The sequence below is a fragment of the Paramisgurnus dabryanus genome, chromosome 19 (assembly GCF_030506205.2).
Source record: "Paramisgurnus dabryanus chromosome 19, PD_genome_1.1, whole genome shotgun sequence".
In the NCBI taxonomy this organism is placed as follows: domain Eukaryota; kingdom Metazoa; phylum Chordata; class Actinopteri; order Cypriniformes; family Cobitidae; genus Paramisgurnus; species Paramisgurnus dabryanus.
The window spans coordinates 1,463,027-1,488,149 of record NC_133355.1 but is presented as its reverse complement, the minus strand read 5'-3'; the positions used below and the strand labels follow the sequence as shown (position 1 = coordinate 1,488,149).

The window sequence follows — 25,123 nt, the reverse complement described above, 5'->3', positions numbered from 1 at the left end:
TGTTATGAGTAGGGGTGAGCAGGTCACAAACGAATGAAGGGTTAATTGCAACACATCTATTTTAAACCGTACTAACAAACTGAACGCTTTTGGTCTTTTTGCCAGTGTTACAACAAACTCTTTGTCTGTTGCAATTGACTCCACCCGTTAAGTAAGTTGTAATATTTGCACTTCTTTCACTTTTGGTGTATTTGTACGAGAACGGTAAATTCAAAAACTGTTGGGTTGATTTTAATCCATGTTTTTATGCCAAGGCTGGGTAAATATTGGACAGAAGTAGATTAATAACAAGCCAGCAAATGTTTTGTTACAGTATAATACAGCATGTGTTCTGTCCAATATTTACCCAGCCTTGGCATAAAAACCACCGTACATTTTTTAGAGTGAGGTCAGGGCCGGCCCTGGCCAATTTGCTGCCCTAGGCAAGATTTCACCTGGTGCCTCTAGAATCACAGACATTTGTATTCCGAACATTTTGTTCATAAACTTACACATAAACAAACTGCACAGCTTTGTGTTGTTTTTCTTTATTTTGAAAATGTTTTGGAAACACACACACACACACACACACACACACACACACACACACACACACACACACACACACACACACACACACACACACACACACACACACACACACACACACACAATCTTTTTTTTTTACATGTTTTAACAAATATTTAATTTTGTACAAGAAAACAGCTCGTATTAATGAATTATTAGTAGCATATTGTGGTGTCTCGGGAGATTGTGCTCATTGTTAAATAGCTCTGTGGCTGTACTGCACTGAAGCGGCAGTTTAAAATATAAACCCAGAATTCAGCGAAAGTCAAGAACAAGAAAACGGAAACAACAATCAGACCGAGACGCGGGATTTACATAATGTTACACGGACCATGTTTAAATTTCAATGTTTCTGTCCAGAAATACCAACTTGTTCACTTTGTCTGGTATTAATAAGCTGCACATTGGAGTGCTGGCTGCTCGCCGCAGTGCTGAAGACGCGCTATGACGGAGTACTGGTGGCACTTATGCACAGATATTTACGCGCAACCTATTGGAAACTATAACTATTGTTATTATATAATTATTATTCGTTAATCGTTATTTTACTTTATTACGTTACTTTATTTTATTGCAATATCAGTTTTGGCCACAATCCTACTGTTCCTTTAAATTAAAACTTTTTCTACTTGTCATTTTTTTTAAAGTTTAATAAAATGTATCGATAGTTATCACTATCTAATTATATAACATATCTTGAATTATAGGGAGGACAACAATGTAAATGCTTTTGCATTCTCTCACAGATTGTAATCCATCGGGTATTTAAGTCACGTTTGAACACGTGCTCGCGTTTACTTTTACTTATACTTATGCACGAAGCCGGCAAGCTGCGAACTGTACAGAAAGCTGTCATTAGCCATGTTTCCTAGGGCTGTGATGATACATTGCATTTCCCATTAAGAATGCCTGTCTGAAATCTAAATTCCCTATGAGTTTGAGTCATTTATAATGTGCATTTTAAAAAGAAACACTCAAGCAAACGTAATCATTCAAAATGTTCTTTATTATCATAAAAATACCTGAAGCAATTTGAAGAACAGCGATATAAATATGCCTCTAGAGATTTCCTGGAATAGCTTTAAATGGGACTACTTCTACGGCACAAATGGAGTTTCTGCACGAGAGCGCCCTCTGGCTTTTGGGTGTGGCAGCATGTCACCATAATTCTTTAAAATTCATTCATTTAGAATGCACAACAAATCGTCACAGCCATAATGTTTCCATCACCATAATTTTATTCAATTCAATTTTTTCAATTCAATTTTATTTATATAGCGCTTTTCACAATTAGTAATAATTGCGCATATTGAAGTAGCGCATCAAAAACAAGTGATGGAAACGACAAATTTAGAATAAAAATGTGTCCCCATAAATCATGTTAAAAGCATAATATAAAACACACACACACACACACACACACACACACACACACACACACACACACACACACACACACACACACACACACACACACACACACACACACACACAGTGAGAGATATGATTCTGATATGCCAGTATTTGCATTTGCAAGCTTTATTAAAGATATGTTTATACACCTTCTTTTCAATTGATAACATTTGCTTAATACAGATTTTCGAGAAAAGCATTAATTATTATTCTAAATTCTCAGGAATTTGATCTGCCAACCCATAACCTGCTCTGCTTTGAACAAAAAACTTTTTGCTTTAATTTTGGGGAATATGATGGATTGCTAAAGATTATATCAAAATAACCAATAAATCAAAGTAAAATATAGCATACACAGAAATGCAGCAGTAATAATATTGCAATCTGGTATAATTGTAAAGGAGTTGCATGCATGTATTCTGCAGAAAGTTATATACTGTAATTAAGGCTTATTTTTCAAATTATTCTGTCGATACCAGCATGTTGGAAATGCCTTGAAGGATAATGTCATTAAGGATATAATGGATAAACTCTGTAACATATTGTAACAAAGGATGACATTTGTTGTGACATTGTGATTCATTTAGTATTGGTTTTAATTGAGATGCATTCACACTGCAGTTGTTGCTAAACAGCTCAACTGGTTTTCCAAATTTTTTCTTCAGGTACTCTTGTACAACCTTCAGGCTCTTGAGTTTGATTTCAGTCTTTTTTTCTGGTTTGTTTTCAGCCCAAAACCCTCTAGAGTATAGTGTTTCTTTGTTAAAGCAGCAAAATGCCGTCCACACGAGTGTTGGTATGTTTACTCTGTTATTCATCTTATTATTTCCAGCTATAGCTCCGGTCAGCACATAGGCAACAATGTTGTTATTGTTATCACGACAGTTAATGTCCATGTCTTCCTTCGTTGTATTTTCCACAAGACTCCAAAGTCCTTCTCTGAAGTCATCTTTCAGTGGCACACTGTTGGTCAGTGTTAATGTAGATTCAGCGGTTTCATTATCAGCTGCGTGACTTATAGGAAATAAAGCACCTGGGGTACAGGTATATACATTTTTCTTTATCCAGTAGTCTTGATTTCTAGCCTGTTTGACGAATGGCTCGCTCATTTCAGCACCTGAAGGTTCAAGCTAGAGAAGACGACAGACAACAGAAATAAAGACAGGGTTATAGAACAACATCACATAAAAATATGTTACTCTAAAATATATATAAAAATTTAAAAACAAACCTGCGACTCAGTCATCCAAAGTTGTCCCATCTGTCCCAGTCTATTTGTTGTCTGGTATGTCCCGGTGTATTTGTAAGCAGAGAAAACAGGAATCTTGTTTGTTGTGTTGTACAGTGTTGCAAACCTGCTCTTGTTCTTATATGTCTGACAGATTATTTCATAAGAATCATTCTGTGTGATTGAATCATTCAGAATGTCTGGAAAAACTGGAGCTTTTCCTTGGAAAAAGAAGTCACCGCATTGAGTGATATTATTTTCAAGTTTAGAGACGATGCCTGGAAAACTCAGTGACAGCAGCACACAGATAACGCTCCCAACAAACAGCTGCATTCTCAAATGTGTTCACGCTAAATGCAAAGCTGAAATGACTAAACACAAATTTCTCACAATGATAACAACCTCTTTTAGTTGACGCTCCTCCTTTGCACACTTAAAAAGTTTAACGCACGCACGCACGCACGCACGCACGCACGCACACACACACACACACACACACACACACACACACACACACCTTATTCCCTATAACTCAAATGTCACTTAGGCAGAGCTTTACACATCCCATCCAGCACAAGTCTTCTCAGCTTGACTTTTATCTTGTTCTACCATTTCTGATAATGGTCTGTGATTGATTGATAGTTCCAAGATTGATAATTTAATTTACATTGTGTTGCTTTATAAAAAAAATAAATGAATAAATTAATCCTACTACGATGAATGAAATCATACTCTAGAAAAATTCCTTGTTGCACTTAAATATTTCAGTTGAAACTTGAATTTACAATTCATTTCAACTTTCTTGACTAGTGAGTAAATTGCCATAAATTATAAAAATTAAGTTAAATTATCTTATTATATTTTATAGCAACTCCTCACTAGTCAAGAAAGTTAAATGAATTGTAAATTCAAGTTTCAACTGAAATATTTATTTTCAGTAACTTAAGTATGAAGTATGCAATTGTATTTTTATTTTTTCAAGTTTTTAGAAAAATTAAGTGAACCAAAGGATTTTTACATCATACTTTGGGAATTTTAAAGATTGTTATAAAGATGTGGCATTTTAAATTCTCATCAGGCTATTAAAGCCTGTGTATGATGTAAAAGTGTCTGAACACAGTGTGGGTTGGATTTTTTCTGAGCTCTATTTGATCGTTAAACTGAAGAGCTCTGGTTTGTCTAAAATACAAAAGTGCTGCATTTGACTGGTTTGTCTAAAATAAAATTTGTTGTATTTATACAAATTAATAATATTGTGTATATGAATTGTTGGCCATGGATTTTTCATATTATACTTCATACATATATCAGTTTGTTATGTAATAAATACATGTTCATACCAATCAGTCAGATGAGTCCATATTGATATACAAATTTTTATTGCAGAAAAGACAATATACACACAATCCCATTATTACATGGTTTTCATTTCAAAATAAGTCAACATTTATTTTGAATAGTGCCTTTTTTCATGTTGCATTGTTTCAAATCAGATTTTTGATAATATATATAGTACATATAAGTATATGCTTAGCATGTGTTAAGGAACATTTGTACAGTAAATGTTACAGTAAAATAATTTTGTGTTGAGTTAATTGCAGGATGACTGTAAGATAGAAGAACAAAATTTGACTGGTAACACTACTCGCCTAAATTTAAAGGAGGCTCGCTGCCACTGCCTTCTGGTGAAATGTGAATATTTGTGTTTTTACAGTTGTTGTCAAAAAGTTGTGTAACATTCACCCATTGTTCACTCAGGAATTCTTGTAATTCCTCCAGGCTTCTTTCACTGATTGTGACATTGTCATTTATATTTTCCTCTACATTTGCACCCCAGTAAGCTTTTGAGGACCATGAACTCGAGGTGCTGTTATAGCAGCAGAAAGTCATCCACATGTGTGATGGTATATTTACTCGGTTGTTTTGTGTATTGTTACCCGGTACAGCTCCTGTCAACACGTGAGCCAAAACTTTATTTTGATCATTTTTGTCACGGCAGTAGTTACCCATCACCTCTATAGCATTTTTTTCCATGCGACCCCAGCTGCCGTTATTAAAACTGATCTTCTGTGGCACAATGTTGGTCATTGTGAATGTAGAGCGAGCTGTGACATTATCATCTGAATAACAGCAGGGAAACAAGTGACCACGACTCATGTTATAAGTTTTATTGAAGTAGTCTTCATCTGTAGCTTGATTTATATATGGCACACCCATCTGACTATTGGAGATTTCCAGCTATAACAAAATAATCAATGGTTGGTAGATTAACAGGAGACTAGATTGTCAGCATCTATATCATATAAATCAAACTAACCACTTGATGGTTAAACTATAAAATTAATACTGTACATTTATAATAATATACAAATATAATTAGCTTTTAGAATAAAGTTAATGCATCTAGTCTGCATATGACAGCAGATACAAGGTATAAAATAAAGCATTATGTATTATAAATACTGAATAATAATCTTCTTTAAATTATTTGATGCAAACGCCACTACAGGGCACCTCCTTCCAAAATGAGATAATGATATTAATCGAATGCTCTTGGCACGTATTATACAATCATCAGATATTTTGCCTAAAATGCGCTTAGTCCCGGATTCAGGCTATACAGAAATATAGATTTGTTGGCAAGAGTCTGATAAAATGCTTATTTGCATTTGAGCTCCTCATATTCAGTAGAAGAACAAGAAATAACAAACAAACTATAGTATGAAGATTACCTGAGGCTCATTCATCCATTCAATATCTGGTCTCTTGATGATCTTTTTCCCAATGAATCTGTAAGCTGAGAAAACTGGAATCCTGTTTGTTGTGTTGTAGAGCGTCGCAAATCTGTACTCGCCCTCATATTTTTGACAGATCATTTTGTATGGATTATCCATGGAATGCGAATTTTCCAGAATGCCAGGAATCACTGGAGGCTGCTAAAAAAACTGACTACAGTTAGTAAATTCTATAACTTCAGAGATGACGGATGGACAGATGAGCAGTAACAGCACTGAGACGTTCATGATAAACAACATCTTCATCTGACTTCACTCTCAACTCAAACACAAAGCAGAAATAAAGCACAAACCCCCTTTCCTCAACTCTTAAACCCTTTAGTCACAGACACAAACAGTGTTTAACTCCACCTACCCACACACCCCCAAAAAAACTGTTTTTCTACATTTCTATTATAAGTTTTCAGTGCATTGACTGTTGTCACCCTGTTAGTTTGTTTATGGGAGACTGCTGGCATTAACTTTCTGACTATATAAGCTTAAAGATTTCACTATTTCACTTGTTTCAGTATAAACTGTTAAAGTACAGCACATGGCACAATTGCAAATGCTTTTATGTACGTAATGCTTCTGTTATTAGTACATACTTCAAAATCATAGGACAACAAAGTAGCAAAGACTAGTGGCTAAGATTAAACCATATGTAATGGTTTTGTCTTGTGTTCTAGCTGTTGTTTAGGTCTTAATGTGAAGAATTAGACAAGGAATGAACCCAAATGCAGACGTTGACACAAAATAGGAATTTATGCAACAAACAGGGAAAACAAAAACCCACGAGGGGGCAAAACAAAACAGGGTAAACGCAACACTACACTGACACTAAACTTAATATAAAACCAACAATAACTTTTCATAACATATAATAGACTAGACTAAATTACTCTCAATACTTACAGAAGACTTACACAGGAATACGACAAGACGAACATGCACAGAACAGCAAACACAAGGACAATAAATAGACCCTTTTACTGTTTGTACACAATGATGACGTGGCAGCGTATGCGCGCGCATTTAGGCAACGGAAGTATCGTAAGAATCAACAGTGAAGCAACACAAACAGTAAGTTATTTTTAAAAAATTGACTTTATCAACATTTTCAACACAGCTACCAGATCCGTGTACTATAGTGGAGTGGATAAAAGACGTTAGCAGATGGCCAAAAATAAAGTTGCCAGATACATATATACGTATATTAGTATATTATATTAGTGCAACCAAACGCAACAACGGGACATTTTGATGTTGAGAAACCGTTTTAATAAACTTTCTGAGTTGCTACCACGTTAGAACCAATGGGGAATAACACCACTTCCGTTGCCCAAATGCGCGCGCAGGCTATTTGATCACGTGAACTGTAAAAGGGTCTATAGGGAGAACTAATGAGGGACACAGCTGAAATTCAATGACAAGTAAGGGAGCGGGTAAAAAGTGACAAGACAAGAGAAACACGTGGCTGGTTAAAAACACTTGATGCCACGTGTTCCCACACAAAACATGATACTGTCAGAACCCTGCCACAAAGACTATAATACAAGACATGATTCTGACAGGATCCTCACACTTTTATTTTGAAATCATGCCATGTGTCACTTCACCTTTCACTTCCTGTTTGTCTGTATAAAGCCTGTTCAGCCACCATACCGAGTAGTGATGGGCAGTCCGGCTCTTTCCATTGATTCGGCTCTTTCGGCTCAAGCTCCGGCTCTACATTTTAGTGATGGCAGTCCGGCTCTTTTCATAGATTCGGCTCTTCTTGCTCGGCTCCCTTAGAAGAGCCGGCTCCCCTGCATGCGTGTGAAGATTCGGCTCTGCTCGACCCATCACTAATACAGAGCGTTTTGTCATTGTTTCATGGTTCTTGTGTTTATGTGTATTCATGGTTTTGAACCCTTGCTGGCATTTTGGATTGCGTTTGTGGATTACCCTTTGGATTTGTTTGCCTGCCCTTCTGGGATATTTTAATAAACTTCTCTGCATATGGATTCATCTCTAACTCCTGCTTAAGCAGCCTGCGTTACACCATACTACAGTAGTGAGTAAAGTAATAATGTAATGTATACGTAGCATAACATAGTTCTAGTTGAATAAAACTCCTAGGAGAAAAAGAGACCCTGACTTAGCTGATCCTGTAGAATATATACTGTGTATTAAATACTATATTATAAACATTTTATCAGGAATTAAAAGTTGTAATAATTTGAATTAAAAGTTAAAGGAAGTGGGTTGTTGTCGCTGGGCAGACTTAGAAAAAATACTTTAAGATTTAATAAGAATTAAAAAAATGATAAATAAAGGGAAGCAGTAGGTGGTCTCTGGTCAGACATTGACTGGGCATCACGATGAGGGGAGGTCAGTACTGCCCTACAAAGGCAAAAGACCTTAACTTGCTCGAGTGTGAAACTGAGAAAAATGACTTTAAAGTTTAGACTCATAGTGAGTTTGAGTTGTCAGTTAACTTTTTTATTTTTATTTTCTCAAAAAAACATTAAATTGACTCCAGATACTAATGCAAATAATAAAGGAGGTCTTGAATGTCTCAAAAATATCAATAAGTAATTTTTGACCAAAAACGAAGTTACTGCCTTTTGCCTTTGTAGGGTAGAGTAGATCAGTGGTGTGATGAACTTCACTTTAATTCTGTTTAACGTGGCCTAGTTTCATTGGACTTGTGTTTGGTTGTGTGATTTTGTGTGATTTGTTTGAATTGTTATGGAAATGTTTTCATAATTGAGCTATAGTATTTAATCAAAGCATATAATAAGGGTGAGTAAATAATGATGACAATATTTAATTTAATTTTAGTTGTTGTTCATTATACATAATTTTTGGGGAACCTAAAATATTTGTAAAAGGATTTTAGGATTATATAAAAGCTTTTTGGTTTGTATGATGATGTTGCCACTTCAGAGTAGTCACCCCTATGAACAATCCCTGGCTCCACGGTGGATTCATATCTGAATGAATCTGTTGGGACAGTATTCTATGATGGGTGGAGCCTCCACCCATCATAGATTACTGTCCCAACAGATTACTAGCGCACTCATGTGTTCATTTTGAAAATGTGCATCATGTGTGGGAGGGCAAAGATAAAATAAAAAACAGGTTCCTTAAGTGAGTGGATTTTTACAAAATGTCATAAAACCTGGCACCATCTAACCCCCCCTCCACTGCCTCATAATTTAAATTTCTTCTTTATCAGGATGATTTGGAAGCAGTGATCTTGAACCTTGTACTTTAGGATGAAGCATAAATTACTCCATTCCATTTCCATCATATCATAGATTTGTCACTATGGGGGCAGACGTAATCATGCAAAGGCATTCCCAAATCACTAGGAAAGCTTTAAAAAGGAACAATTGTTAATGGAAAACAATTATTAGAAAGACTCAGCACATATTTAGAGAACAAAGCCAGTAAATCCAAAACGGTTTCAAGCACATAAGATTGTATTAGATCATTTATTTTAAATGAGAAATAAGAAACTATGTGATGCAGTGGGTTTCTTTCAGTACAGTAGTCATCACTACAGCGTCAATGAATATTTATTTTCACAGATGAACATCTTCTTGGTTTCACAAGATGCATCAAACCAAGACTTCAGATATAAATTCAGATATCCCAGACAAGCACAGTCCTCGTTGCCCGAATTATCCGGCTCGCTCCCATTTTCCTTTATAAACCAGAACCTTTAAAAGTCAATAGAGAAAATATATTTCATTCACAGTAATATTTGGAAGAGAACTAAATGGTCTATCAGAAAGTATGATAATGACATATCTAAAAGTTTTTCAGAAAATGAAATGCAATAAATCTGTGATACAGAACAGTCCAAAACTTTGGACCACTGGTCTCAAAAACCTGATGATCTAAGTTAAATTAATGATATTTCAATTTAATCAGTTATGACTTTTTGGAAGTATTAAACTTTGTTCAATATCCTATATTCTTTATTTTACATGTTTGCATAAAAAATTAGATTTAATAAAAGTAAAATAGAGTTCAGAGGTCTTACTTTACACCAGTTTCATTAAGAGTTTGGTTATTCACCCAAACCCATCGGCCCTCAGTGTCCACATCATTAAGACCGATCCAGTGAGTCTCTTTGATTTTAGACGCCAGGAAATCCTAAAGTTGAACATTGAGTTATTTCAAAGAGTTTTTTCCTTCTTTCTTAAAACCATTTCTTTCTTATCAGACTCACTTGTACAGCTTTGCTGTTGATGGTGACCAGATGAGCTTTTGATGCAGCACATAAATCACGAGCCTTAAACCATGTCTGTGTTTCAGAAGAGAAGAAATAACACTTTCCACCGTATGATGTCCAGCCCTCTTCACAAAGCTTACAAGATGAAGCACTGAACTCTGAAGCACAACATTATAAACATGTATATAAACATAACGCTATATAAAAAACACTAAAGGGAAACATAAAAGGAACAGACTTGGACAGAACAACGGCATGTGTGAAACTCTGTAAGACAGCCACCTAGTGGTGACTGCTTTTCTTATGCACAGCTGTGCTTGTGGATCATCATAGGCCCTGTCCCAAATGGCGCACTTCATGTAGACTTTCGGTCTCATGGCCTTAGTGTAAAAGTTTAAAGTTTGATTTGATTTAGTAACATTCTTTTGTCATTTTTATTTGGGATTTGCAGTATTTCATTGTACTACACTGTAAAAAAAAATGTGCTCCCTTAAATTTTTTCTTTTCAATTAAATCAAATTTGCTTAACAATACTATTTTAAATTTCAGCTACACTTTAACTAAATCAAATCAGTATAAGTTAGGCAATTTCAAAGTCTTGCCAGTCTTTAGCAAAGTTACTGACTGATCAACATGACTGACATTTCATATCTGATTTCCCCTACAGGGAAGAGTCAGACCCACTAATGGGAAAACAACACCTGATATTAAAACAAGCAGAGAAACGTAAGTGAAACTAAACAAAATATTACAACTTAAATATTCCACTTACCAGTACATGAGTACAGACAGTCTTTAACTTTGTTGTATTTGCCTAAAAGCTCCATCTCATTGGCTGATATACAAGACTCTAGCAAGAGAAATGTAGTTTTGAGAAAAGAGGTAGTTTGGGTTTGGTTAGATAGTTATAGACATCTTTTAATTTTTGTGGAAGTTACGTTTTATTTACTATTGGAGCAATATTTTTTGCTTACTCTGCACTTGATCTGTTGATAGGTTTGTATCATTGTGCTGCTGAATGTCACACAGTCTGAATTTACCCGCATCTAACAAATAAAAAATGTATACATAAACATGTATATCTGCACACACTGTAAAGACACCATAATAACAGAAACAGATCTGATTTATGTGGCTAATACTCTTTGTCTCTTAGCTGTTAAAGGGGTCATAGCGTGAATATCTGACTTTTTTCTTGTTTAAGTGCTTTAATTGGGTCCCCAGTGCTTCTATCAACCTAGAACATGTGATGAAGATCAACCCAGTAACTTAGTCAAAAGTGTTCGCAGTGTTGCTCATGTTTTCAAAAAATGTGTTTGTTGCGTCATGTGAACCATGTGCATCACATGTTTTGTCATAATAAGTGCCCGCTGCACACGCGTCAAAACTGTTTATGATAAAAGAGACGCTGACGTTCACAAAATACACACAAGGCACTCACTTAACAGTAAAGTCTGATAACGCATGAGATTATGAGAGTATCTGGCAAACGCGAGCGTCTCTTTTATCATAAATCCTTTAGACGCATAGGGTCCAATCGAATCGTCTTGAGCCAAGGAATCAGAGAAAACAATGTGTTTAGGACTTACGGGTCAGAAGTTATAAGCAAAAACATGGGTGCAACTTTGGACTGTTGGTGGCGCTAGTGGGTTTGATATAGAGACTCCAAATTTGCTGTGGAAACTTTTTGGACTGTGTGCCAAATTTCATAACATTCCTATGTACACTGCTATGGGCTGCCATAGACGCAATGGCGGAAGAAAAAGGAAGAATAATATTAAGAAAACTAACAGATGCAATAGGGGTCTTTGCCCATTCTGGGTTTGACCCCTAATAATACCTCACCTTGATCTGCAGTATCCAACAACAGCACTGCCATTTAGTGTAGAGAGAAAATAATTGACAGCACAATTGAGTTTCAATTTCAACAAACCACCATTATGGCAATCAGTATTTGCATTTCACCAGCTCATTTGCATATTTAAGGACACCCAAAAAACAGCACATTTTGGCTCGGACTTACAAGGTGGCAATTTTAACATGTTATAATAAATTTTCTGTGGGGTATTTTGAACTAAAACTTCACATATGTATTCTGGGGACACCAAAGATTTATTTTACATCTTAAAAAATCTCATAATATGACCCCTTTAAAAAATATGAAAGTATTTTTACTCAAATGAATTAAAACATAACAAAGCCAGATTATAGTACTTTAATACATGGGTTTCAGCTGGCGTCACTCTCTTGTCTTCCGCCATTTTGAGGACCTGAAGTGGTCGCAAAAGAACTAGAAGCTATGCCTTCAATATGTTGTGAGCATCAAAATCGCTATTTTTACAACACTAAGAAGGCTCGACAAAACATGATATTTTGCTCGAAGTATCGCCTGTGTCTCTACACGTGAACTCGAGCATTGAGAACATTGTTTGTGAACAAAGAGTTTACTAAAAAGAAGGTTTTGAACAACTGACTTTGGTTGATTTGGCTTCCGCTCGCCGCCATCTTCCCAGTCTAGATGTATCGATCTGCGAATGGAACGTAAGGAGGGAGGAGAGTAAAGATGGATAGCTCCTAAAGCATAGTTCCATATAAATGCACAGATAATTCGTTGTTTTGTCGCAAGTGAAAAACAATATTGACCTTCTAGTTGAAAAAGGAGCCTCATATGAGATTCATTCATTCGCATTCAGAAATCGATTATTTCCGTCTGGCAGGGATGACGAGCAGACACCATAACAGCCAAAATCAGTTGTACAAAACTTTCTTTTTAGTAAACTCTGTGTACACAAACAATGTTCTCAATGTTTGCGTTCATGAGTAGAGATCCAGGTGATACTTCGAGCAAAGTTTCATGTTGTGACGCGCCGCCTTAGTGTTGTAAAATAGTGGTAGTTCGGTAGCAGCGAACAGCGGCTGGAAGAACGTATCGGGGATTGAGTAGGCATCACACCCAAACCAAGGTATATTTTTTTTAAAGTCGCGTTTCTTTTCATGACAGTCGAGGTGCGACATGTTGTCTATCGTAGCCATTTCCCGTATCCATAAGAATCATAGACAGTAAAAGATAAGAAATCCGTAAATCGTAGCAAGCCAGCCAATGCTTGTCAGTAGCCTACTGGTACTCGGTAGGTCCTCAAGATGGCGGCATAACGTAAAAAGTCACATGACTGAAACCCATGTATACAAAGATCTGTTGAATTAAAGAGTTCAATAGACAATAGACCAATCATCAGTGATCTGTTCTTAACATTCCAACTCAAATGATAAACAGCTATATTTCAGATGATTAAAGATGTAATATGAGATACTCACAGAGTAAACCAAGAGCACAGATGACACCCAGAGCAAAAACAAGAGAAACACCAACAACTATCAGAAGAACTTTACTCCATTTAGCAGATCTGACTTCTTTTTTATCTGCCATTATCAAATAGAAAGATTCAATTTCAGCATTATTTAATGCTATGATATTAGACTAAAATAAGTACATACATACAAAATAGAGATACTAGTAGACACTTCCGGTCTCTTATAATAATAAATTGATTTGTCTATTCTGGTATTTCTAGTTATACAGCAGTGCTCTTCACTATTTTTTCCATGAGAGACACACTGATAGGTCAGGGTCAGGAGGAGAGCTGCCTTTACTGCAAAGTATCAAAAGTTACATCCAGTCATAAATAGCATGTCTTCTCATCAATCTGTTGCAATGCAGTAAATACAAGGGCAAATCATTCTTTATCATTTACCAGTTAAATTTGTAACTGAGACAATATGATTTCCCTTAATGATAAAAACTTAATTTAATGCTATTAAACTATTAATTTAATATTATAAGTATTTTTATGCTTATGCAGTGCCCCCCAAACCACCAGGGGGCCACCTTTCTCGTAATTTCATGCGGCGGTGCACAGAACGGTTGGCGAGTGGCATTACTGTGCGGCAAGAGCAATTCGAAAGCATAACAAGCATAAGTCTTATCTCACGGTACTTGGATGTCATATGAAGATCACTCTGTGCAAGCGCTGCATGCGATTTGAACATGCTTATTGACATGCATCTTGATCTAATAGTTATGGTTTTCTAGTGTCCGGAGCACAAAAGACAGAAAATGTCTGCATGATCATATCACTCCATTATTTACTGCCATGCGAGCCACAAATTAAAGCGTGCCGAGCCGCGTAATGAAGAACACTGCTATACAGTAACAGTACAGAGAACTGTGTGCTTTCAGTGTTTTTGTCAATAACTGGCTGAAATTAAAACGGTTGTGTTAAACAACGCAGTTTGTGTCTAGCATTAAACAAACACTAGTTAAGGACAACACATTTGCAACCCACCGGCAATTGAGACTCAAACCGGGTTAAAAGCCTGCCTCTCTAACCACTAGGCTATGTAATGTACCTTTTATTTATGTAAACACAAAATCAACACATAATGTGTTAAAATAACATAACACAAAACAATGTGCAAAAAAATACATCATTTTTAGAGTGATATACTGCCATATACATTTAAACATTACATGTAAAGAAGATATTAGACTATTACACTGTGTATCAGAAAGCAAAATACTGTGGTGACCGACTGAACGTCTCGGTTACGGATGTAACCCTCGTTCAGTGAAGGAAGGAAACGGAGACGTCTGGTCATGACCGACGAATTGGGAACTGCTCTGCGGGGACTTATCCACTTCGAGAAACGAACAAAACGACAATGAACTTGGCATGCAGGTATTTGCATAATGCCAAGCATCAGAGTGAGAGTGAGCACGTAAATTAAATGGGCACGGAATGTCTTGCTTTTGGTATGCCAGGGCTATAGTATCCACAATCCAGCTGAAATGGACGAGCGGAAGATATACAGCCCACATTTCTCGGCAGGTTATGTGCCAATGCAGCTGGGGTGTCGTCCAGATCGCACGTGGCCCCCCACTCCATGCTGGAGGCATCTGTGCATACAGTTGCATGCCTGGAGACCTGTCTCATATCATTACACCTGCGACGACACGCAGGTGTAATGATAACACAATGAACACCGCGGAGCCATGCTATCCTCGGAACTCGTAGTTAAGCCAATGCTGAAGCGGTCGCATATGGAGCAGCCCAAGCAGTGTCACAGCCGTGGCTGTTGACATATTCCCCAGGAGCTTCTGAAATAATTTCAGCTTGACCACACTATTGCTCTTGAATGCTCCTCGACCATCTTTCTGAACATGCCGGCCTGGGAGATCAGAGCATTCAGGAGCCGGGATTTGTCGGCGTCTCTCATCTCTGCAAGCCACAGCCAGAGGTGGCGTTCCTGGACCACCAGGGTGGACAACTGCGACACAACTGCATCGCAACCGGGTGCTCCACTGACAAGAAACGGACATACTCCCTGGCAACTTCACCCTCGAGAGAGGTGAGAGGTGATACGGCCGGTTCTGGGTGGAAAACGGGATTTTTTATGACCGCATCAACTCCTCATGCACCTCGGGGAAGAAGGGCACAGGGGGTGAGGACTGGGCAGTCCGAGCACCTCCGAAGTACCAATCATCGAGGTGGGATGGTCGGGTGGGGGAGTTTCAGTCCACTCCAAGCCGACCGTCGCTGGTGCCGCCCGAGCAGGCAGGGCTGCCATCTCCAGGTCGAACACAGCATCCCCAACCTTACCCGAAGGAGGGAGTGGATCTGGATCGGCCTTCGTAGGTGATAACCCCCCCTCCAATGCTACGGTGGACACTGCTTCTGAGGGAAGCACAACAGAGGGCGAGGACACCGTAGAACACGGGACGCTCGTCTTCATTGGAACAATTTGTGACCCGTCACGGAAACCAGGGACTCAAGTCGGCAGCACAAGTTTCGAGAAAATGAGAAACAAAGTTTTTTTTTCGAAATTTGTGATTTTCGTTTTATTGCAGAATCTGTTAGTTGAGATCACGAAGAAGCCTCTCCATGTTTGAGATAGCAGTTTTTGTATATTTAAAAGCGTACATTTTGCGGTTAAAATAGGCTTGTTTTTCCGGAGATTCTAGCATGCAGCGGGGGGCGTCATTATCTGTGTGTATATTTACATACTGTATAAGCTTGTTTTCGCCTCCGCCCCCAAAGGGAACAGCGTGACTACTAAATAAGGATAGTTCGCCCAAAAATGAAAATAATGTAAGTGTTGACTCACCCTTATGTCGTTCTAAACTCGGAAGACCTCCGTTCATCTTCGGAACACAGTTTAAGATGTTTTATCGTTAGATTTAGTCCGAGAGCTTCCCCCTTCATTGAAAATCTATGTATGGTTTCCATGTCCAGAAAGTTAATAAAAACATCATCAAAGTAGTCCATGTGACATCAGTGGGTCAGGAAGATTGTGTTGATGCATCGAAAATACAGTTTGGTCCAAAAATAGCAGAATTACGACTTTATTCAGCATTGTCTTCTCTTCCGGCTCGAGCGTGAAGTCACGTGACTGTAGTGACGCGCTGCCCTGTTCCTCAGACATGTTTGCTAAGTTTTTTTTTTTTTTTCAAACTTATAGCCTGCGTCTCCCCAGACTGTAAAGCTCGGGCGCACAAAACAAAAGAAAAATAAAAGAAGCTGGGGCGGAACAAATAACAGTCAGCCGCATCGTACGTCAGCCGCGTCACTGACTTTATGCGGCGCCGCAGTCGGATGACGTCAAAGTACCGCGAGAGCTCTTCAAGAAATCTTACGGAGTAGTTTAATTTCAACTCGCTCTCGCGGTACTTTGACGTCATCTGTATGTCAGTTCTTGCAGCGCAGCATGAGTCCAAACACACAGAAGTTACACAGATATAGTTGTATTCTTCATATAATTGGCTACATGTTTTGTCTATCAATATTTTCCATGAAGTCATTGGCTGATGGAGAAACGAGCGAGCCATTGGTAACCTCTCTAAAGGATGTCACGTTTTCGACGGCGCTGTTTGGATGATCTATTATACTACTTCCCTATTTTAAATACAAACTTTGAAGGCGGGTTCATGTGTTTAACGGAGGTGTAAGCTCATATACCCTTACATGTTACGATTTAGTCTTCAGATTATATATTATATTGTATTACCAGACATTCATGCGAAATCTGATGTAAACAATCTATATTTCACGGATTATACGCATTTGTGGACAAATATGGTCATTGGATAATCTGAAACAGACTGGATTCGACTTGTGATCCCCACAAAGGTAAAAGAGTCATGTTTATTTTTGCGGGTTGTCATTTGGTCATAAAATACTACATATGATGCTAGAACATCTCAAAAAGGGTTTTACAGGGGGCATGGCTTAGCTAAATGAGATGTAAATGAGCCCTATTGTCTCCCCCAGCTGAAAAGAAGAGTCCCTTTCGTCTCGATTTTCTCGGTTTGAGTATTTCTGAGTTCCTATTTTCAAATGGCCACAACTTCTCCAAATCTTATCAGATTTCCATGTGTTACACATCGTTGGAAAGCTTAGAAACTGCACTTTCAGAATCTGTGAATAACTCAAAATGCCCAGATCCGACTTGTGTCCCTACTTTCCGTGACTGGTCACATTTTAGCACCGTTATACAGCGGTCTCCCTTCACAAGCTTGGTAACTGCACCCTTAGCAATACCCGGCTTGGAAGCCAAGAGCCGTTCCCGGAGAAACTCCACAAATCCGCCATGGAAGTGCCCCCACAGATGGAGCATGAGCCATCACAAAACGGTGCTTCAGCGTGCTGGAGCCCCAGACACGAGACGCAGCGATCATGACCATCCCGGGGAGCCATGTACGCACCACATCCAGAAACGGAGCACGGCTGGAATGCCATCTTTTAAAGGACACACCCAACCATGACACGAACAAGTGGCTGTCTTTAACAAGACACAACGCTTGAACGTGCAACTCTTTTAGAGGGAATCACTCTTTCAGCGCTGAGTTGATGAAACACGCTGGGGGGAGGCAACGCACACACTCAACTCAAGTAAAAAACGGAGAAATTAAAGAGGTGGAAAACTGTGAGTGCTTCCGCTGTGGTGCTGAAGTCCAACCAACTCAAGCGAGTAGTGTACTTCCGTAGAGTAAAGTAGCTTCTCAAGAGCCGGCTTTCAAAGCGAAATAAAGCTATTTTGTTATTGTGCGCCAGCTGCCATATATGCACCTGGCGGGGCAGCATCGGCATTATGCAAATACCTGCATGCCAAGTTTATTGGTGTTTTGATAGTTTCTCGAAGTGGATAAGTCTCAATTTGTCGGTCATGACGTGACATGGTAGTGACCGACTGAAAGGGAACACAAGGTTTCCAGACCTACAAAGTTGAATTCATTTTCTGCTAAATCTAATTTTGTGTGGATCATCCTGAGTTCAGTGTATTAATCAATGCATATACTGTATGAAGTATTTTGGAATGTTCAGCCACCTGAATTTGTTTTACAGTATATAGGAAAATTTTTTAACAAAGATATCTGAGGCCACCGACGTTAAAAAGTTGATAATAGTATTGATTGAATGGCATGTACTATACATTCATCAAATACTTACACTTGAAATCTGTTTAATCCCAGCCTCAGGCCATTCAGAAATACTGCTTTGTTGGCAAAATCCATTAAGATTAAAAAATGCTCATTTACAAGAAAACATGTCAGATGCACAAAGAAAGTTTAGCATCTGAGCACTTCATTTATTTATGCAGTCAAACAGTTTATTATTAGTGAAATCCATTTAACATTTAATAAATGAGAATTATGATGAACATTATTATTTTAATTAAAAGCAAATACTGAGATATTAACACATTCATTTATTCTTACCTGTTAGATGAGAGCGCTGCTGGTATGAACGTATGAAAGCAGAATTGTTATAGATTGCTGCCATTTTTCTAACTGTACAGAAAACTCTGTGTGTAAATATTCTGCAAGGAAGTCAGAAGGTAAATGATACAGGAAGTAATGAGATTAAAAAAACAAGTATGCCAAAGTTTGTTGCATCCGTCTCAGCACCCAAACCACTGCTGAATGTAAAGGCCATACTGAACAAATCATTCATATGGATATGAGTCATATTAGTGTGGCTGAGCAAATGCTTTATTTGAATCAATGACTAGATAAATTATTATTTTTGGATGAAAGTGCTTTTGGACTCTTTGAAACATTTTGACATGTTGATATGTAAAGAAGTATATAGTGATAGTTTGTGGTTGTGGTTAAACGTTGGCTCTGTCTGCTTCTGTTATTGCTGTTGCTTTGTATCCATAACCTGTTCATGACTTCTCATCAGAGGGGCATCTAATTCAAAATATTTGTTTGGAGTGGCACATGTGTTGCTTGTGTTTTCAAAATATGTGTATGTTGCATCATGTAAACCATGTGCATCACGTGTTTTATTTTTTAAACATATTTTATTTGGATACTCTGCAATGGGAGGATAATTTAGAACTTAAGTTTAATTTAAAGTATTAGTTCACCCCAAAATGAAAATTTTGTCAATAATTACTCACCCTGATGTTCTTTGTTTCAAGTGACAAGAATACCTTTGGTCTCCAATGCTGACAAAAACAGCACATGCATGTTTTTAAAAAAACAGCTTAAAATTTTCTTACTTTAGGTGCAAAAGTTTAAGTTGAAAATGTGTACAGCCACCGAAAGAGTTTTTCTAAATTTACTATTCATAGGTATGTGTTTAAGTAAAATTATCATTTTTATTTCATTCTGTCAACTATACCGACAACATTTTCTAAATTCCTAATACAAATAATGTTTTTATTTGCAGAAAACTGAAACTGGACAAATTCTAACTAAAACATAAAATGTTTTAAAAAGATAGAACAGCGTACAAGACGTAGTGGAAATTAGACGAGATGCTAAAACATCCTCTTTATCATCCACCACAACACCTCCTCAACACTTGTCTCTCCCACCACGGAAGACAATGGCCACAACCAGCCGTGTGCCCACCATCATCCACCAAAACATCCTCTCCTGTGCTCATCAGAAAAAAGAAACTAACAAGTACAAAGTAACGTCAAAGTACAGCGAGAGTGAGAGGTCATTAGACTTCGTATGATTTCTCAAATCATTCTCACAGTACTTTGACGTCATACGCTTGTCGGTTCTTGTGGCGCCGCATGAAGTGAAAAAAGCCTATTGATATAACATGTCACAGGTGTACCAGGAGTCAATGGGCAAGTGTCTGAATGAAACACATTTGACAAAGGCAGCAATGAATAATAAATACATTTTCTCCTTTACCTGTATTGACCCTTCGCGAAGTGTCACCCAAGGACAATTAAACATCTTTTGAATTTTCCTTTTGGTTTGTGTACCGAATGTTTGGATATACCTGGATGATCTAATGCTTCTGGTGGGATTTCTCAGTATCTAATGAGGCCATGGCCGTTACTCAGTATATGTTCTTGTCTGTACTTGTGTTCTTGTGGACTTGTGAAACATCATCAGTCGCGGTATGCATGTGATGTCACCTTTGGCAAAAATGACTGTGGTTATGCCCATTAAGTGGCTAAAAGTCTGGGTGATAGCAAAAGCATAGCGTGAAAAACGCTTCTAAAATGGGAAAAGTAGTTGTGTGATCGACTGTGCTAACAGATTTAACAAAAATTTGTTTTGTTGAATGTTTTGCCACTCAACAGGGCGGGCTCTGGTGTGGTCACATGGAAAAGTGACGTCGTTATTCCAAGTTCACATAACATCCACAGATGTGTTCTTGATCCACCCATTTTATCAAGGATGCATCCAGAGGTCACTTGTGTGGACTTATGACAGCCAAGTTTCCCAGAATGCATTTCGCATCAACGGCAATAAACTTTAAAGCATAATTAATCCTATGGTCAGAGCTCGTACCAAGGGCATGGTGAGGCTGAACCTGCTTACGTCATATTGTACTGCTTATGTCACGTAGTACCGCAACATCTAATATGAAAATTCCTGTAGGCTAAGCCCCCAATGTCTACAGTGTCTGGCTCCGCCCCTGGCCAGGGCTGCACGTATTGGTTAGACTGAATGATGACCTCAAGTACTCTGCTATTCCATTTGCAATAAGCAGACTTCTGTCCGTCGATCTGTTCTCGGTAGTTTCGTACTTTCGAGTCTGAACTTGCAAGTCTGAACACTGAAGGATGCTAGTCCATACTTGGCGTACTTGGTATTGAAAATAGCCCATGAGTTGAACTAAAGAGTTGACAAAATGATCAAAAGTAATATATAAAAAATACCAAATGTTAGCTCATGTATAAGTATTTTACACCTCAGTGAATTAGTTCGTGTTGGGGGGATTTCGAGCACTTTCATTTGGTATATAAAAATGTAAATAAATATTAAATATATCATTGCATTTAGGTCCAAAATGACTATTTTGATTGATGCAATACAATCAAAATCCAATAGATGGCGCTGCAGTGCGGTATATTATTCATTGCTGTCTTGACACAAATGTGTGAAATTGATTGAATCATAAACTCTGAATATCGCTTGTTTAACACAGATTGGACAGAAGAAGGTCGTTTTTAAAATTCCAACCTTTTATCTTTGTTTTTTTTCATGTATTTTTACGGTGATGTATGTGAAGTAATGATTATCCAGCAATGCACTTGATGATTTGAGATCATTTGTCCTTAACCATGATTGAGTTAAGGTAGTTTAGAGGAGTTTTTCAGAGGTGGTTTTAGGCAGAGAGACTTTTGAACCCATCTATACAGTGAGAGATCCACAGGCAGGTGCACACTTTTAACTAACAGTGTTGATGTAAATTTACATTACCAGCCATTGATTAGTTATATGGAACATTACATTAAAGGAATAGTCCATTTTCTTAAAAGAAAAACGTTGATGGCTTTCTGATGACTGTTCAGTCGAGAAGAAATTATGTTTTTTGAGGAAAACATTGCAGGATTTTTCTCATTTTAATGGACTTTAATAGAGGCCAACATTTAATACTTAACTCAACACTTAACAGTTTTTTTTCAACAGAGTTTCAAAGGACTCTAAACGATCCCAAACGAGGCATAAGGGTCTTATCTAGCGAAACAATTGTCATTTTTGACAAGAAAAATAAAAAAATATGCTCTTTTAAACCACAACTTTTAGTCTAGATTCGGTCGTGATGCGTCAGCGTGACCCCACGCAATACGTCATGACGTCAAGAGGTCACAGAGGGCGAACGCGAAACTCCGCCCCAGTGTTTACAAGTGTTGAAAGAGGACCGTTTCTACATTGTTGTATGTCAACTGATACTAATTAATGTCTTTGTGGCAGTTTATTGTTTACAATTGTCCGCAAATGTGCGTTTTATATATGTAACACGTGACCTCCCTACGTAACTACGCATTTACGTTAGGTCGCGCTGGACCGGATCTAGACGAAAAGTTGTGGTTTAAAAGAGCATATTTTTTATTTTTCTTGTCAAAAATGACAATCGTTTTGCTAGATAAGACCCTTATGCCTCGTTTGGGATCGTTTATAGACCTTTTTGAAACTCCGTTGAAAAAAACTGTTAAGTGTTGAGTTAAGTATTAAATGTTGGGCTCTATTAAAGTCCATTAAAATGAGAAAAATCCTGCAATGTTTTCCTCAAAAAACATAATTTCTTCTCGACTGAACAAAGAAAGACATCAACATTTTGGATGACATGGTGGTGAGTAAATTATGTTTTTTTTTTTCTTTTAAGAAAATTTTATATTCCTTTAAGGTAAAGGTAGGTGATTCATTAGAAGGAAGAGTTTTTTATGATGATGCATCTCTAGTAGGCTATTTAAACCTAGTACTTAAAGGGATGGTTTCCTGGACAGGGTTAAAATTAATCCAGGACTTGGCCTTATATATTAGGACATTTTAAGTAGTTTTTACAAACTATACAAAAAACTATACTGGTGTGCATCTTGAGATAAAACAATGGCACTGGTATATGATAAGATATGTCAGTACAAGGTGTTTTTAAATGAAGGCAGCTCAAACATGCATATTAGTCTGAGACGAGATAAACCCTGTTCAGGAAACCTCCCCAAACAGTTTGTATACAAATCCCTTAACCCTCACTATAGGCCTACCCAAAAACCCAACCTTCCCAGAAAACTTTCTGCATATTTACTTTTTTAAATAAACATTTATGATTTACAAGCTGTTTTTATCAAGGGGACCAAAAATGTCCCCACAAGGTAAAAAATGACACTTATTCATATAGGGGTGGTTTCCCAGCCAGGGATTAGACTAGTCCTAGACTAAAATAAATGCAAGAGCTGTCCAAACTGAAAACAACTTAAATGAACACAAGTAATGTTTTTAGTGAGGCATTTTTGGTAAAACAAGTTATATTTCCTATTAAAACTAAGGCCTAGTCCTGGCTTAAGCTAATCCCTGTTTGGGAAACCACCCCATAGGGACCACAAATACCGACCACACAAATCATTCTCATATGCTAGTATTTTTTATTTGCAAGCTTTATTAAAGATGGCAGTTACACACTTTTTTAACATTTTCTAATAAACATTTGCATTTAATAGTTCTTCTAGAAAAGCTCTATAATTGTTCGCAAAATTGCTTATAAACGTAATCCTTTAAACAGAGTAAATGTTCATTTATAGTTATTCTACTTCCTCTGACATCTGCTCTTATCAACACTGATCTGAATGAGGGCACTTTGTTAGATTTACCCACAGTTGTTGTTAAACAGCGTAATGTTTTTCTTGAATTTTTCAGTCAGGAAGTTCTGTAATTCCTCCAGGCTCTTGAGGCGAATGGTGGTAACAGCATTATGACGTTTGTTTTCGGCCTTGTAAGACCATGTATTCCATGATGTACTGTTATAGCAGCAAAATGCCATCCACACATGTGATGGTATGTTCACTCTTTTATTCACCTTTCCATTACCAGGTACAGCTCCTGTGAGCACATAAGCAACAGTGTTGTTTTGATGATCAGTACAGTTACTGTCCATGTATTTCTTAGTTTCATTTTCCACAAAATTCCAAATTCCATCCCTGAAGCCTTTTTTCTGTGGCACACTGTTGGTCAGTGTAAATGTAGATTCAGCAGTTTCTCTATCAGCTGTGTGATTCACAGAAAACAAGGCATCTGGGGTACAGGTATCGGAATGATCTATCCAGTAGTCTTGATTTCTAGTTTGTTTGACGAACGGCTCGTGCATTTCACCACCTGAAGGGTCAAGCTAAAGATGCCGAAAATAGAATAAGACGACAGGGTTTATACAATTTGACACATACAGACACATTACTCAACTCAACTCAAGGTATATTCATATAGAACTTTTTTTAAAAACAGTAAGTGTCTACCAAAGTGCTGTACAGAAATTATTAAAACAATTCAAACATAAGAATAACAAAATAGACAATACAACAACACTCTATAATATATAAACAAACCTGTGGCTCAATCATCCAAGGCATCTGTGGTCTTCTGAACTCCGTTGTCCCGGTGTATTTGTAAGCAGAGAAAACAGGAATCTTGTTTGTAGTGTCATAAAGCGTTGCAAATCTGATCTTATTCTTATATTTTTGACAGATTATTTTGTAATGATTATTCTGTGCAACTGAATCCTCCAGAATCCCAGGAATAACTGGAGGCTTTTCATCAAAGAAGAAGTCACCGCATTGAGTGATATTGTCTTCAAGTTTAGAGACGATGCCTGGAACACTCAGTGCCAGGAGCACAAAGACGCCGCTCGCAACAAACAGCCGCATTCTCAGCGCTGAACTCGATCGCAAAGCTGAAATGACTTCAAAAACGTGAATGTCTTGCTATGCAACAGCCTCGTGTTTTGGCTGATGTTTACACACTACAATACAGCAAAAAGGCACTCTTTATCACAGACACCTATTTCTGTGAACGCAAGTTTTTTTAAGACCAAACAACACCTTTAGGTTAAGTGTTAAGTTCATTTCACACTTCTTTATCAGCATTCAAGGTGCAAAATAAACATTTGT

At 37.6% G+C, this 25,123-nt stretch overlaps 4 protein-coding genes across 4 annotated transcripts; all 4 read right to left on the bottom strand.

Annotated features, from left to right (window-relative positions):
- Window positions 1-1,840: 1,840 nt before the first annotated feature.
- Window positions 1,841-3,628, bottom strand: LOC135774548 (endonuclease domain-containing 1 protein-like). Its single transcript, XM_065284676.2, has 2 exons — window positions 3,212-3,628; window positions 1,841-3,110 (listed from the first exon to the last, which is right to left on the bottom strand). The coding sequence occupies exons 1-2, from the start codon at window positions 3,539-3,541 to the stop codon at window positions 2,442-2,444; spliced, it is 999 nt and encodes a 332-aa protein (XP_065140748.1). The 5' UTR covers window positions 3,542-3,628; the 3' UTR covers window positions 1,841-2,441.
- Window positions 3,629-4,598: 970 nt separating this feature from the next.
- LOC135774559 (endonuclease domain-containing 1 protein-like) lies at window positions 4,599-6,291 on the bottom strand. The gene is made up of 2 exons (XM_065284687.2): window positions 5,941-6,291; window positions 4,599-5,446 (listed from the first exon to the last, which is right to left on the bottom strand). The coding sequence occupies exons 1-2, from the start codon at window positions 6,100-6,102 to the stop codon at window positions 4,850-4,852; spliced, it is 759 nt and encodes a 252-aa protein (XP_065140759.1). The 5' UTR covers window positions 6,103-6,291; the 3' UTR covers window positions 4,599-4,849.
- Window positions 6,292-9,246: 2,955 nt separating this feature from the next.
- LOC135774588 (C-type lectin domain family 6 member A-like) lies at window positions 9,247-19,055 on the bottom strand. The gene is made up of 7 exons (XM_065284701.1): window positions 18,984-19,055; window positions 13,526-13,630; window positions 11,185-11,256; window positions 10,983-11,060; window positions 10,208-10,368; window positions 10,019-10,131; window positions 9,247-9,692 (listed from the first exon to the last, which is right to left on the bottom strand). The coding sequence occupies exons 1-7, from the start codon at window positions 19,045-19,047 to the stop codon at window positions 9,530-9,532; spliced, it is 756 nt and encodes a 251-aa protein (XP_065140773.1). The 5' UTR covers window positions 19,048-19,055; the 3' UTR covers window positions 9,247-9,529.
- Window positions 19,056-23,637: 4,582 nt separating this feature from the next.
- Window positions 23,638-24,953, bottom strand: LOC135771460 (endonuclease domain-containing 1 protein-like). Its single transcript, XM_065281715.1, has 2 exons — window positions 24,563-24,953; window positions 23,638-24,348 (listed from the first exon to the last, which is right to left on the bottom strand). Exons 1-2 carry the CDS (start codon window positions 24,878-24,880, stop codon window positions 23,830-23,832), a joined length of 837 nt encoding a protein of 278 aa, XP_065137787.1. The 5' UTR covers window positions 24,881-24,953; the 3' UTR covers window positions 23,638-23,829.
- Between the last annotated feature and the right edge of the window lie 170 nt (window positions 24,954-25,123).

Coding starts and splice junctions, on each gene's coding strand:
- LOC135774559 (XM_065284687.2), bottom strand. CDS start 6,102: ATGGATAATCCATACAAAATGATCTGTCAAAAATATGAGGGCGAGTAC. Junction 5,447..5,940: donor AATGGATGAATGAGCCTCAG/GTAATCTTCATA, acceptor ATTTTGTTATAG/CTGGAAATCTCCAATAGTCA.
- LOC135774548 (XM_065284676.2), bottom strand. CDS start 3,541: ATGCAGCTGTTTGTTGGGAGCGTTATCTGTGTGCTGCTGTCACTGAGT. Junction 3,111..3,211: donor TTTGGATGACTGAGTCGCAG/GTTTGTTTTTAA, acceptor CGTCTTCTCTAG/CTTGAACCTTCAGGTGCTGA.
- LOC135771460 (XM_065281715.1), bottom strand. CDS start 24,880: ATGCGGCTGTTTGTTGCGAGCGGCGTCTTTGTGCTCCTGGCACTGAGT. Junction 24,349..24,562: donor CTTGGATGATTGAGCCACAG/GTTTGTTTATAT, acceptor CGGCATCTTTAG/CTTGACCCTTCAGGTGGTGA.
- LOC135774588 (XM_065284701.1), bottom strand. CDS start 19,047: ATGGCAGCAATCTATAACAATTCTGCTTTCATACGTTCATACCAGCAG. Junction 10,369..10,982: donor CTGTCTGTACTCATGTACTG/GTAAGTGGAATA, acceptor GTTGTGCTTCAG/AGTTCAGTGCTTCATCTTGT. Junction 9,693..10,018: donor CTTAATGAAACTGGTGTAAA/GTAAGACCTCTG, acceptor TGACTTTTAAAG/GTTCTGGTTTATAAAGGAAA.